At 35.5% G+C, this 12987-nt stretch overlaps 1 protein-coding gene across 10 annotated transcripts in view; it reads left to right on the top strand.

The window, feature by feature from the left end:
- The window catches only part of TUT4 (terminal uridylyl transferase 4), a 102231-nt gene that overhangs the window by 28791 nt on the left and 60453 nt on the right, over positions 1–12987 (top strand). For all 10 annotated transcript variants that reach the window (XM_053920096.1, XM_053920094.2, XM_053920091.2 and 7 more), the window contains 2 exons: positions 4973–5136; positions 10128–10244. In XM_053920096.1, coding sequence (XP_053776071.1) covers positions 4973–5136; positions 10128–10244 — 281 coding nt within the window. The remainder of the gene's footprint in view (positions 1–4972; positions 5137–10127; positions 10245–12987) is intronic.

Here is a 12987-nt window from a genome sequence, read left to right as displayed (position 1 = left end):
TATGGAAATTTGATTGCTCCTATGCCCACCTGAGATTAGTGGGCTAATCTCCATTAGGCCTAACTTTAGCTCCCACCTAGCACTTCCACCATTTTTTCTTTAGTCATTTATTCACTCAGCGAATATTTTTGGGAGAGTCTGCTGTGTGTCAGGCTCTGATCTAGTAGCTCGGAATATGGCAGTGAACAAAACACACCACACTGCTCTTGTGGAATTAATATTCTAAGTGGGAGGAGACAAACAGCAAATGCAGTAAATAACAAAAGTACATAATAAGTTAGATGATGATAAAGGTTATAGGGAATGATGCTACCCTGTCTGGTGATGGTGTTTCAAATTTAAATTGTCATTGAGAAGGTAACATTAGAGCAAATACTTGAAAGAAGCAAGAGAGAGAGCCTAGTAAATATTTGAGGGAGAGTATTTTAGATCTGGGCTTCTCGAACATTAATAAGCATATGAATCATCTGGGAGTCATATTAAAATGCAGATTCTCAGGCTTCATTCCCAGAGATTTTTTGACTTAGAATGTTTACAGAGTGGGGCCTGGGATACTAGATTTCTATCTAACAAGCTCTCTAGTGAAGTTGATGCTGTCGGTCAGGATCTTGCTTTTGAGCAGCAGAACCAAACTCATCTCCTACTTTCATTTTCACATAATGAGGATAAACCATCCTTCACTGTGTTTTCAATATAGCAGCCAGAATGATCCTGTTAAATTACTCAGATCATGTAACTACTGTTCATGTATGTTACAGTGGTTTCTCATACATGAGAATAAGCCAGTGTCCTTGCAGTGACTCAAGGCCCTACATGGTCTGAGGCCCTCCCACATTTTCTGCCCTCATTCATCTATTTTTTACCTTTTCTCTCTCTCTGCCCCAATTGCATAGTTTCCTTTTCAGTTCCTTAAATGTGAAGGCAATTGTCCACCTAATGCCTTCACATTTTCCCTTTTCATTTGCCTGGAACACTCTTCCCACAGGTACCATATAGCTAGCTCTCTTACCTCCTTCATTTTTTCAGTAAGACTTTTGCTGGATCACTTATCTAAAATTTACAGCCTTCACCTCCACCTCTTCATACTCTTACTCCTTTTACCCGTTTAATTTTTCTCCATGGTCCTTGTCACCATCTGTCTAATTTTTGAATGTATCTTCTTACAGAATAGTTTTGTTGAGACATAATTCATATGCTATAAAACTTGCCATTTAAAAATATACAATTTAGTGCTTTTTGGTATATTCAGATGTTGTGTAGACATCACCATTGTCTAATTCCTGACATTTTCATTACCCTGAAAAGAAACTCTATATTTATTAGAAGCTACTCATTACCCCCTTCTCTTAACTATTGCCAACCACTAATCTGCCTTCTCTATTTGCCTATTTTATGTAAATGGAATCATACAGCATGTACCTTTTGTGCCTGGCTTTTTTATTTAGCATAATGTTTTCAAGATTCAACCATGTTGCCCTGGCTTGGTGGCTCAATTAATTGGAGCATTCATTGTCTTGTATACCAAAAGGTTGCGGGTTTGATTCCTGGTCAGGGCACATACTTAGGTTGTGGGTTTGGTCCCTGGTTGGGCTGCATATGGGAGACAGATCAGTGTTTCTCCCTCTCTTTCTCTATCTCCTTCCCTCCTTCCTTCCCTCCCTCCCTCTCCCTCTGAAATCAATCAGCATATCCTTGGGTGAGGATTAAAAAAAAAGATTCATGTCTGTGATAATATACATATGTCAATACATCATTCCTTTTTATTGCTGAATAATATTTCATTTTGCTGAATAATATTTCATTATATGGCTGTATCACATTTTGTTTATCCTTTCATCAGTTGATAGATATTTGAATTGTTTCCATCATTTGGCTATTATCAGTAATGCTGCTATGAACATTGGTTTAAAAGTTTTTGTGCGGATGTATTTGTATGTTTTCATTTGTCCTTGATATGTATGTTGGAATTGAATTACTGAATCATATGATAACTCCATATTTAACAATTTTTTTGTGGTATAATACATATAAGATTTACCATTTTAACCATTTTAAAGGTACAGTTCAGTGCCATTAAGAACACTTACGGTGTTATACAACCATCATTACTGTCTTAATTGCAGAACTTTTTCATCACCCCTAAAGGAAACCCATTTCTCACTTACCCCAGCCTCAGACAACCAGTAATTGGCTCTCTGCTTCTTTGTATTTTCCTATTCTAGATACTTTATAGAAATGGAATCTCAAAATAGGTGTTTTTTGTGTCTGGCTTCCTTCATTAACCATCTTCTTTTTAAGGTTCAGTTATGTAGTATATACCAGTACTTCTTTTCCTTTTTAATGCTGATGCTATAGACTGAATTGTGTCTCCTCAAAATTCCTGTGTGAATCCCTAACACCCAATGTGATTGTATTTGGAGATAAGAGCTTTTAGGAGATAGTTAAGATTAAATGAGGTCATAAGGGTGGGGTCTTAAACCCAAAGGATTGGAGGCCTTATAAGAAGAGGAAGAGGAAGATCTTTCTCAGTGCAGACACCAAGGAAAGGCCATGTCAGGTGGTTGTCTACAATCCAAGCAGAGAGAACTCTCATCCGACACCAACCCTGCTGGCACCTTATTCTTGACTGTCCTGTCTCCAGAACTGTGAGAAAACAAATTTCTGTTGTTTAAGCCACCCACTCTGTCGTATTTTGTTATGGCAGCCTGACCTAAGGCGGCTGAATGATAATATCCCATTGTGTAGATATGTCACATTTTGTTTCTTCATTTATTTAGGGATGGACACTTGGGTTGTTTCCACCTTTGACTTGTGAATGGTGTTGCTGTAATCATTCATGTACAGGTTTTTGTATGAATACCTGTTTTCAACTCTTGTTTTGTGAGAGTATTAACATTTTAGGGAACTAGTGTTCTGTGAAACAAAGTTTGGGAAATTCTGCTTGACATTATTTCATTTTAATGTTGATTTCAGGAAATTTAATAATCTGACTTTAATAATCTGATTTTAATCTGATTAATATTTAAAATTCTACTTTTAAAGAAAGGTAATTTTCTCTAATTCTTTATATTGGTAGAAATTATAATATTGCAGGATTTGCTAATGTGCCTCTGGAGGTGATGTCTCTCCTGCCGCAAAAGCAGAGAATAGGAAGGCAAACTCTTTCATAAAGATGCTGCAAAAAGGATTCAAACATTAGAAGTGTGACTAGGTTAGTTAAGTGGTTCTTAAATTATTGTCATACAGGGCAAGTTGTATATATAGAAAAGGATAGAAAATTATATTATTGTCTTGCTGCTGTCCTTTTTCATGAACTGTTGAAATAAGAGGAGGATTTCACCTTTTCTTTTTCATTTCTGTCAAAAAATTATTACTAAAAAACTAAATTATTTTTCCAAATATTAGAACACAGTTGCAAATTGCTCATGGTGCATCATTGTCCTCCTGACAATAATTTAAAATCCTTTGTATAACATCTTTATATAAGAGTTCGCCTTCCTATTCTTTGCTTTTGTGGTATGAGAGACATCATGCCCATAGACATACTATTTCTGTTTTGTTCAGAAAAATAGTGCTATCAAAAGGTAGAATTGACCATCAGAGTTCTTGTAGATGGCATGTAGCTGACTTTTAAGAGAAGAGTAGAGAGATTTGTTGATTATCTATGAGCATTTACTTTTAGATGTGCTTTTGGATATATCCAAATTAATTTCTTCAACACACTTTTATTGTCATCTCTAGTCTAGGCATTGTATTAAAATCTGAAGGTACAAAGTTAAGTAAGACCTAGTCATTGACATCATGGAATTTATCTCATCTACTGTAGGAGATAGATAAATGAATATAAATTATGTTAACTGTATAAATGTGAGATAATAGAGATAATAGAGAGATAATAGATATGCAGAACAGGTAAACATTACTAATTTCAGTGGAGAGGGCTTTGATGGTGGAGTGAACAGTTCATGTAAAGGCATTGAGACTTGAAGTAGCAGTGATCCATTCTAGCACATTTGGTGTGAATAAAGTAACCGGTGCTAGAACAGGATGTGCATTTAGAAATATAGACAGCATAGCTCTCTTTCTTGAGGTCTTAGCTTAAACTTTTAAATACACCTTTCCTGACTCCCATATCTAAAGTTGGTTTCCCTCTCAGTTACTTGCTTTTTTCCTTTATAGAACTTACTGTAACTTGGAATTACTGTATTCTGTTTACTGCCTTTATGAAGGTAAGGATTTGTGTAATATGCTAGAGAGTTTAAACTCTATTCTGAATCTTTGAGAAGGACTGTTAACTATTTTAAGCAAGAGAATAACATTCGATTTGTATTTAAAAAATCATACTGATGGTAGAACCTACTGTATGCCAGGTATGTATTGCTGGGTGCTGCAAATGCGAAGATGAAAGCACATAGTCTATGTTTTAAAGAGATTACAATCTAGGTAGGAGGCTAAGAAAAAATATTGATGTGGTGGAGATACCCATGAGTTCAGTGAAAGTGAAGAAGCAGGAGCCAGGTGTGGGTTTGTGGTCTGGAGTATATATGTTCTTTTAGCTGCTAGTGTGTAGTGATAAAGTTACTCAAGTGACTTTAGTTCAATGACTAATCTTCAGGACTTAAAAGAGCTTTTTATCATACTTACTTCAGAGATTCCACAAGGTGGTTATGTTGTATTAGCCTTACTATATAGTAAGTCTCAGTCATATTTGTCTCTTTTGTTAGGTATGTTGTAAAAACAAGATAGTCATTTGACCTGTGCAGTAGATTTTTCTTTGTGAATTTTGATACCATGTATATCTCTTACTTACATTTTATGTAGGTGTGCCAACTTATACAACCAAGGAAAGAATATTTTCTCGTGTGTGTGTGTGTGTGTGTGTGTGTATAAATTGAATGTCTGTTTTTAGTAACATTTTAAAAAAATGTACCAGTTCTGATGATGGTAACTAAGTGATTGCTTCCTTTTCTAGGTAAAATGAAGAATGATCAATCTAATAAAGAAAATTCTTCAGAGATGGACTATTTAGAAAATGCCACTGTGATAGATGAATCTACATTGACACCTGAGCAGAGGCTAGGCTTAAAACAAGCAGAAGAACGCTTAGAAAGAGATCACATCTTTCGACTTGAAAAAGTATACTGTGTTGCTTTAGTTATTTGGGAGAAAATGCATGTTCCATAACCTTTCTTTCCCAAGTACAGCTTTTTAAATTTTTCTTCTATTCCTAAGGCAGAGATAGCATTCATCTATTTGTACTTCCCGCTTCCCTTCTTTCTCTCTTTTCTCCCTTCCCTCCCTTTTTTTTAGCAAAGCCTTACATCTGTGACTCTGACTTAATTTATTTATCCCAGAGTTTGATGAACTATGGCCTATCCTCTTATTTTTGTTTTTTTGGGTTTTCTGTGTTTTAAAGTGTGTTAAATACACCTAGCCTCTTGTTTTTGTAAACAAATTTTTGTTGGAACATAGCCATCCCCATTTATTTACATATTGTCTGTCTATGGCTGTTTTTGTGCTGCCATGGCAAAATTGAGTTGAGTAGTTTCTATAAGGAATATATGGCCCACAAAGCATAAAGTATCTTTTTACCAGAGCATAAAATATTTACCAAAACATTACTTTGTTCTTAATGGAAGAAGTTTGCTGACCCTTGATTTATTTAATCATCAAATAGATACTGAGTTCTTGTTATGTTCTAGGTAAATGAGCTAGGCATGGGGAATTTATTCATGAATATGGCACAGTTTCTGCCCATTAGAAGTTAACAGTTCATTTGGACTGACAGAAATGAATTAGGAAATACTACATGATGTTCTAGACTTCCTCCCTTCTGCTGCCTTTATCTCTTCCCTTTACCTCTTTTTTTTTTTAACACCTCCTTTTTTTCACATATTTGCTGAACATCTACGTATTAGGAACTATTCTAGCCATTGGTATCTGGTTTCTGAGTACTAATTAATTTCTTAACTTAGAAGTATACATTCCTAGCCTTAATAAAAATACTGCTAGATATTGAAGGAATGAATAATAAATTAATCTGTTCACAAATAGATACTTGAGATATTTGTGAGTATGCAATCAAGGAAGTAGGTCATCATTTTTGGTAAATAATAAAGGAAAGAAATGGTCTGATTTTGTATAGTTTAGAAAAAGGAGGTCATAGCTAAATTGAAGAAGGCAATCCTGGGTTATTAATAGAACTTATGACAGAGTAGTCACCCTATGGAAATAGAAAGGAATATCAAAGAGTAGAGGCCCATAATGTAGGAGAGAGTTTGGGTTGTGTGGCGAGTCTAACAAGGTCCTAGTTAGAATCCTTTTGTTTGCAGTTTGCTGTTATACTTAGTTCTATCTTTCCTCTCACTTTCCCTTTCCTGAGCTTGGAATTAGTAGCTATTCTGGGTCTTCATTGTCAAGATAAACATCGAATCCCTTTGTGTGCCATGATATGGTGATAAAAAGTTGAAATGGGGTATGCATGGCATTTTCAAAAACATGATATTGCTCTTCTAGGAGTTGACTAATTAGAGAAAGACATGTAAGCAAACCATAATGGTAGTAAAAAAAGAAATAGTATTGTTTGAAAATGGAATTTTGGACAAAGGAATGACCAACTTGATTGGGGTGGAGAAGCATCAGTTGGGGAATGCTTTATGTGGAGGTGATGCTGTAGTCAAAAGGAGTGACTAGGAGTGGACCAGGTGGGTGGGGAAGGGAGGTGTAGATAAATTATGTGGGATATGTAAAGGAAATGTGAAAAATGTGTTTCAAGAAAAATAAGTGGGGGACTGGAGGGGAAGATAGGATATGAAGTGGGAAAGATCAGATCTTGAAGAAGAAAGAAGTTAGGGTGGAATGGATATTTGATGGTAGTAAGAAAGAATTGTGTAGGCTGAGGGAAAAGCTTAGAAGCATGGTAACATTTTATTTGTTGTCTAATTTAAACAGTTATGATATAAAATCAGTGTGCCAATACCAGCAGAGATGTCTGTAGTCCCATTTCTTTCTGACATCTTTTTGTTTCTCAAGCCCTCCAAAAACCTTTTGTTTTCAATACAGTATACTCTTTATTTTTCAATTGATTTTTAGAGAGAGAGCAAAACATCAATTTTGTTGTTCTACTTACATTAGTTGCTGCTTGTATGTGCCCTGACCAGGGATTGAACCTGCAATGTTGATGTATCAGGATGATGTTCTAACCAACTGAGCTTCAGTGTATAGCCATGGGGATGTGTAGTACAGTAGACGAAGTGGAGAAGCCAAAGAACTTATATGCATGACCCATGGGTGTGAACAGAGGTGTAGGGATTGCCTGAGGTGGTGGGGGTTGCCGGATGTAGGGGGCAAAGTGGGAAAAACCGGGACAACAGTAACAGCATAATTAATAAAATTTTTTAAAAAGGGTGAAATTACCAGTAGTGATTGTTAAATATTGACTTGGAAATACTGAGTCTCTCCATGCCCAGAAATTATTATTTTAGCTGTTCTGCAGAAACTTTAAGGTTTATTAGTGTGTTTGTTTACTGGTTAAATAAACTAGGTAGTAATTATTTTGTAATATGTAAGTGTACCAAACCAACATGTTTTATACCTTAAACTTAAAAAATGTTATGTCAATTATATCTAAATAGGTAAAGAAAAATAAAAAAATGAAACTATAATAAAGGAGTTTTTAAAAATTTTCATGGTCTCTGTGAAACAGAAGCTTCATGATACGAGAACATTTTTCTGTTAATTTCTATTGTGCCTAACACAGTACATTGCATAGTCAGTAATAGAGGTAGTTTTTCTAGTGTTTAAGTGGTTTTGGAATCACTGGGTCTAGCTCCTTTACTTACTGATCAAATACTTTTGGGTAAGTTATTTAAACCACTTTAAACCTCAGTTTCATCATTAAAATGGAGTTTCATCATCATTAAAATGATGAAAATAATGGGCTCTTATGATGATTAAATAAGATAATACAAGTGAAGTTCTTGGTGCAGTACCTGGTATTAGTAAGCACTAAATAAAGATTGGCTACTGTGGAATTGAATTATTTTACCTGGTTGGGCAATTTTTATTACTACATTTTAAGGACCTATAAAGAAGTAGGCTCCAGTGTTAGAATTTTACCCAAGGTCAATTGAGATGTCATCCTAGGCCTGCTGACTCACCATTCAGTTTCTACTAAACTTTTCTTACTAAAGGAATCTAGTTATGTTCTTGTTTGAACATTTTATAATTGAAAGATTCATATGGTGAGTGACACATGACTCACTTAGTGACCTTGTCAGTATTCATGGGTTTAGGTATTCTGTGTTGATGGTTTCAACTCTTGAATTCAACCCTTCCATTCAACCCTTCCTGCCACTTCTACCTTCTTAATCCTTGAATCGAGCTGATATCATCTGCCTTCTGGATTATTGCTGTATGCTCATATGGTAAATTAGCTCTTTCTGCTTATATTCTTAATATAGAAGACAAGTGATTCTTTTAAAGTATTATTTAGATTTTACAATTCTCTATTCAAAAACCTTCAGTGCCTTCCCCTTACTCTTACTTAAAAGCAAGGCTCCTTACAAGGGGCCTGTGGTCTGGCCTCCCGTTATATCTTGTCATGCTAGCCTTTTTGCAATTCCTCAAACATATTAGGCAGATTCTTTCTTCAGGGCCTTATCATAGTTTCTGCTTAACGCAAAATTTGTTGCAGATTCATTGCCCTACTCAGTCATTTTGAATGCGACAGCCACTCAGTACACATGCTCACTCAATGACATCTATAGCCCCCACCGACTAGTACAGTGAGGTTGTCATTGTTCACACATGCACATTCCAGTCCACTCTCCTTGGCTGCCAGGTTACATTGATATTGCACAAACCGTTCTCATTATATTAACAGTGGTTGAAGTTTTTGTGGATGGACCTTGTATGTAATACTCTGAAGTGAGAGAATCTTTTTGTCAAGAGTTGAAGCCTTTTGAAGATAAATCTGAGATAAAAATTAAGCATTGTTGCAATTCCAGTATAAGATACTAGAAACAATGTTTTAAAATTCAACTATTTAATATGTTTTGTATCTTTATAGTGTAATCTTATGGGTAAAGAGTTGGCTTTGGATTCAGTCATACATGAATTTAAATTGAACATCTCCCACTTAATGTTATATCCTTGTGAAAGTGCAAGCTCTTTGAATTTTTGTTTTTACAACTATAAAATGAAGATAATGCCCATCTAATTATATTATTAGGGGAATTAGAATGTCACATAGTAGCCCTGACTGGGTGGCTCAATTGGTTGGAGTGTCATCTGGTACAGCAAAAGTTTGTGGGTTTGATCCCCAGTCAGGGTACATACCAAGGTTGTGGATTCAATCCCTTGTCAGGGCGTGTGGAGGAGGCAACTCATAGATATTTCTCTCTCACGTCGATATTTCTCCCTCTTTCTAAAGTCAATAAACGCATACTCAGTTAAGAGTTAAAAAAAAAAAGTCTCATTGTATGTGAAGCACCCAGGAAGGTACCTGGCACATAAGAGGCACTTTGGAATTACTAAGATTTTTATTATTTAAAGAATACACTCATATGTGAAGTATGACTAAAGTATTATGACTGATACTTTTCATGTGTCAAAATTGTTTCTTTCAGAGTAATATCATCCAGAGGTTATCCATTCCCATGAGATTGTGATTAGAGTGTTTTTGGAACTCAGCTTTTGGAATCATCTCCCATATTTGCAATTCATTCTTTTGTATCCCCTAGTTGAGTTGAGGGTAGATTCTGTTTTTTATATACGAAATCCAAAACCAGTTTTTGGGGCAGCATTGGAATAAGACTTAGTAATAAGACTGCCTTTCTTATTTTACATTGGGTTCTAAAGAGTATATTAGATAAGTATCAAACATTTAGCATTTTCATGGTATTTGAAATTAGTATATGATATTCTATGATGACTGTTTTGAAAAGGAAAACTGACTTTCTCTTGGGTATATAAGTACTGGTTTGTTTATTAAAAACTTGTTCCTTAAATGCTTATTTTTTTCTCTTGTATTTACATAATATAGTAGACAATACATAGTAAAAAATATACAGTAAAAAGTTTTACTTCTCTGTTTTCTGAAAAAATTGCATTTTTTAACTTTTCAGCGCTCACCAGAATATACCAATTGTCGGTATCTATGCAAACTTTGCTTAATTCACATTGAAAATATCCAGGGAGCTCATAAACATATAAAGGAAAAACGACATAAGAAAAACATTTTGGTAAGTTTTTATTATAAAATGTTTTATTTTTGAATGGTAAAACTGTACTAAATATATTTTTATTTATGATAGTAAAAATGTAATGTTTACCCAGCTGTATATTATTAAATGAAGTGACAGAGTTGAAGGTTGTCATTACCCTCCTTATTTTAGGTAGTCAGGAGGGGAGCTTTCTCAGACAACAGTTTTCTCATCCTAAAGTATCTTGATGTCTGTATGTAAAACTGTCACATGTAGTTAGTCCAACTGATAAGATTTCTTGAGTTTTTACGTGCTTAGGTCTAGGCAGTCGTGAAGAAGATAGTCATGATTCCTGCCCTCAGGGTTTGTAAAGTATTGGTGAAGGCATCCATTCTCTAAGGATTTAAGTATCATAAGTTTTGTTAAAGGGGGAAATGTGGTGCTAAAGAAGTGTACGAGAATATTTTTCTTAGTCTAGAACAGGGACAGTTGCTCTGAGAATGTGAACATTTGAGATGAACTTTGAACTAAGAGTTTAAAAGGCAAGAAAGAGAGTGAGTGATGTAAAGGGGTAAGCTGAGAGCATTTTACAAAAAAGCAGCATGAATAAAGATCTCTTAAGTCAGGAAAGGACATGGTGTAAGAGGAACTGAAAGAGTCTAGTTCTAGTATGAGTGGAACAAAGAAAGCTAGGAGGAAAATGGTGTGAGATGAAGTTGAGAAGTCTAGACCATGCGGGGCCTTATAAAATTTAGACTTTAAGAATTCTTAATTCTTCAGTTATTTTTATTATAGCATTTCATTGACATAGGTATGAGCAGGGTATTTTTTCTTTTTAAAATTTATTAGTGTTCTAGCTATTTAATTTTTTCTTTTTAAAGTTGTAGTATATAGCCTCTTATCTTTAAGTCTGCATTTGTATATTGTCTCTGAGAAACACTTTTTTACCTGACCTTCCCAACAAGTCTGGGTTAGGTATCCCTTCTCTGCTCCCATAGCACTTGACCAGAGAACCTTACACAGAGTACTATAGATATAAATGTCTTCTGTCCTCTTTTAGACTTCAGGGCAAATTTAGTTTCTTATATATTTTTGTTTCTGCATTGCATAGGACAGTATTTGACACTATAGTAGATGCTCACTATATTTTTCTTAAAAAGATGTGAATTCGTTGAAGAAAATCAGGAACTTAGAAGGAAAATAAATCATTCAAATTTTACTAGCCTACAATTTTGATTTAATTTGAATTTCAGAAAACTTAATAGAAGAGAGACAAAATGGTGGTTAAGGAGAGTTAGTATCTCTGAGAAATTTGAAGAAATGTTGAAAGATGCTGATTATTTCAGGAAGCTCAGGAAATTCTAAAGAAGAAACTTAAAGTCAATGCACATTACATATATGAAATCTGTCCAGAATGTGTCTAGCCATGTAACATGAAAAATAGAGACGTTTATTGAAGCAGATACAAGAAACATTGTACATAGGACAATGACACCTCAGTCCCCTTCCAAGCGGGCACCTTGGACCCTCACACGGTTCTCCCAATGGCCAGGGCTACCCTATTGTATTTTCTTGAATCTCATAGATGGTTTGAAATCTCTTCCGTTTCAAAGGTGATTTTAGTTTTGGGAAAAGCCAGAAGTTGCAGGTTGCCAAATCTGGGCTGTTAGCGGGGCTGTCACCTGGGTGATTTGATATTTCGCCAAAAAATTCTGCCCAAGACTGATGCATGAGCAGGCATGTTGTCATGATGAAGCTACCAATCACCAGTTGCCCATTGCTGTGGCCTTCTGAACCATCTGAATAGTTTCCACGAAGGAATGATCCAGCTTAATGCAAAGTTTGATGCAAATTTGTTACTCTCCCTGCTCAGCCATTTTAAATTGGATGGCCACATGGTACACACACACACTCAGTGGTGTCTACTACCTCCAACAACTAGTAGAGTGAAGTCATTGTTCACACATGCACATTCCAGTCCACTCTCCTTGGCTTCCAGATTACATAGATGTTGCACAAACTGTTCTCATTATATTAACAATAGTTGGACTTTTCTGGACAGACCTCGTAATATAAAATAGTTTAGAACGTTACAAAAAACAAATAGAAAAGCCTTAAAAGCAGCCATACTGGACTACTTTTGATGAAGTTATGTAACAGAGACTGGTTTACCTCCTTGAAATAGTAACAACAACAAAATAAGGCAGAAATAGCTAACAATGTTTTTTAAGCAATGAAGGACAGGCAATGAATGGAAAACAAATGAGATGGGCCCAGTGATAATCCAGTTTGAAAGAGTTCCCAGAATGCACTACAGGGAGGAAAACCCCATGGACTTCCAGAGTTGACAAGAGGGCTAGAGTTTGCAGGATAGAGTAACAAAAACAAGGAAGCTATACAGAGAAATCCAGAGATCTGTGAAAGTCCTCTCGAGGACTTTCTCGAGAACTATTCAGCATAAGACTGATTGGTGCATGCATTTAGAAAGCTTCCTAAAGCCACGGAAAGAACCATCTGAGGGAATTAGAATAGTGCTTTGTGCTCACACAGGACTGGGAGTAGTATTTTCCCACTATTAAGACTGGAAAACCTCATATTTTATGGGGCATTGGGTAGAATACTTAGAAGGTTCTTGTTTCAGAAGTCCTCACTTCTGAATGTTTAACCCTAAACTAAATACGGTCTGGCCCCAACTAAACTACTTAGAAGGCAGCACCCAAAAGGATAAACTGTTTAGAAGTATTTAATGTCATTACAGAACAAAGCTTGAGAATATTCATAG

The sequence above is a fragment of the Desmodus rotundus genome, chromosome 3, assembly GCF_022682495.2.
Source record: "Desmodus rotundus isolate HL8 chromosome 3, HLdesRot8A.1, whole genome shotgun sequence".
Lineage (NCBI taxonomy): Eukaryota > Metazoa > Chordata > Mammalia > Chiroptera > Phyllostomidae > Desmodus > Desmodus rotundus.
Note: the sequence above shows the minus strand (reverse complement) of the source record. Positions and strands in the feature narration are given on the sequence as shown.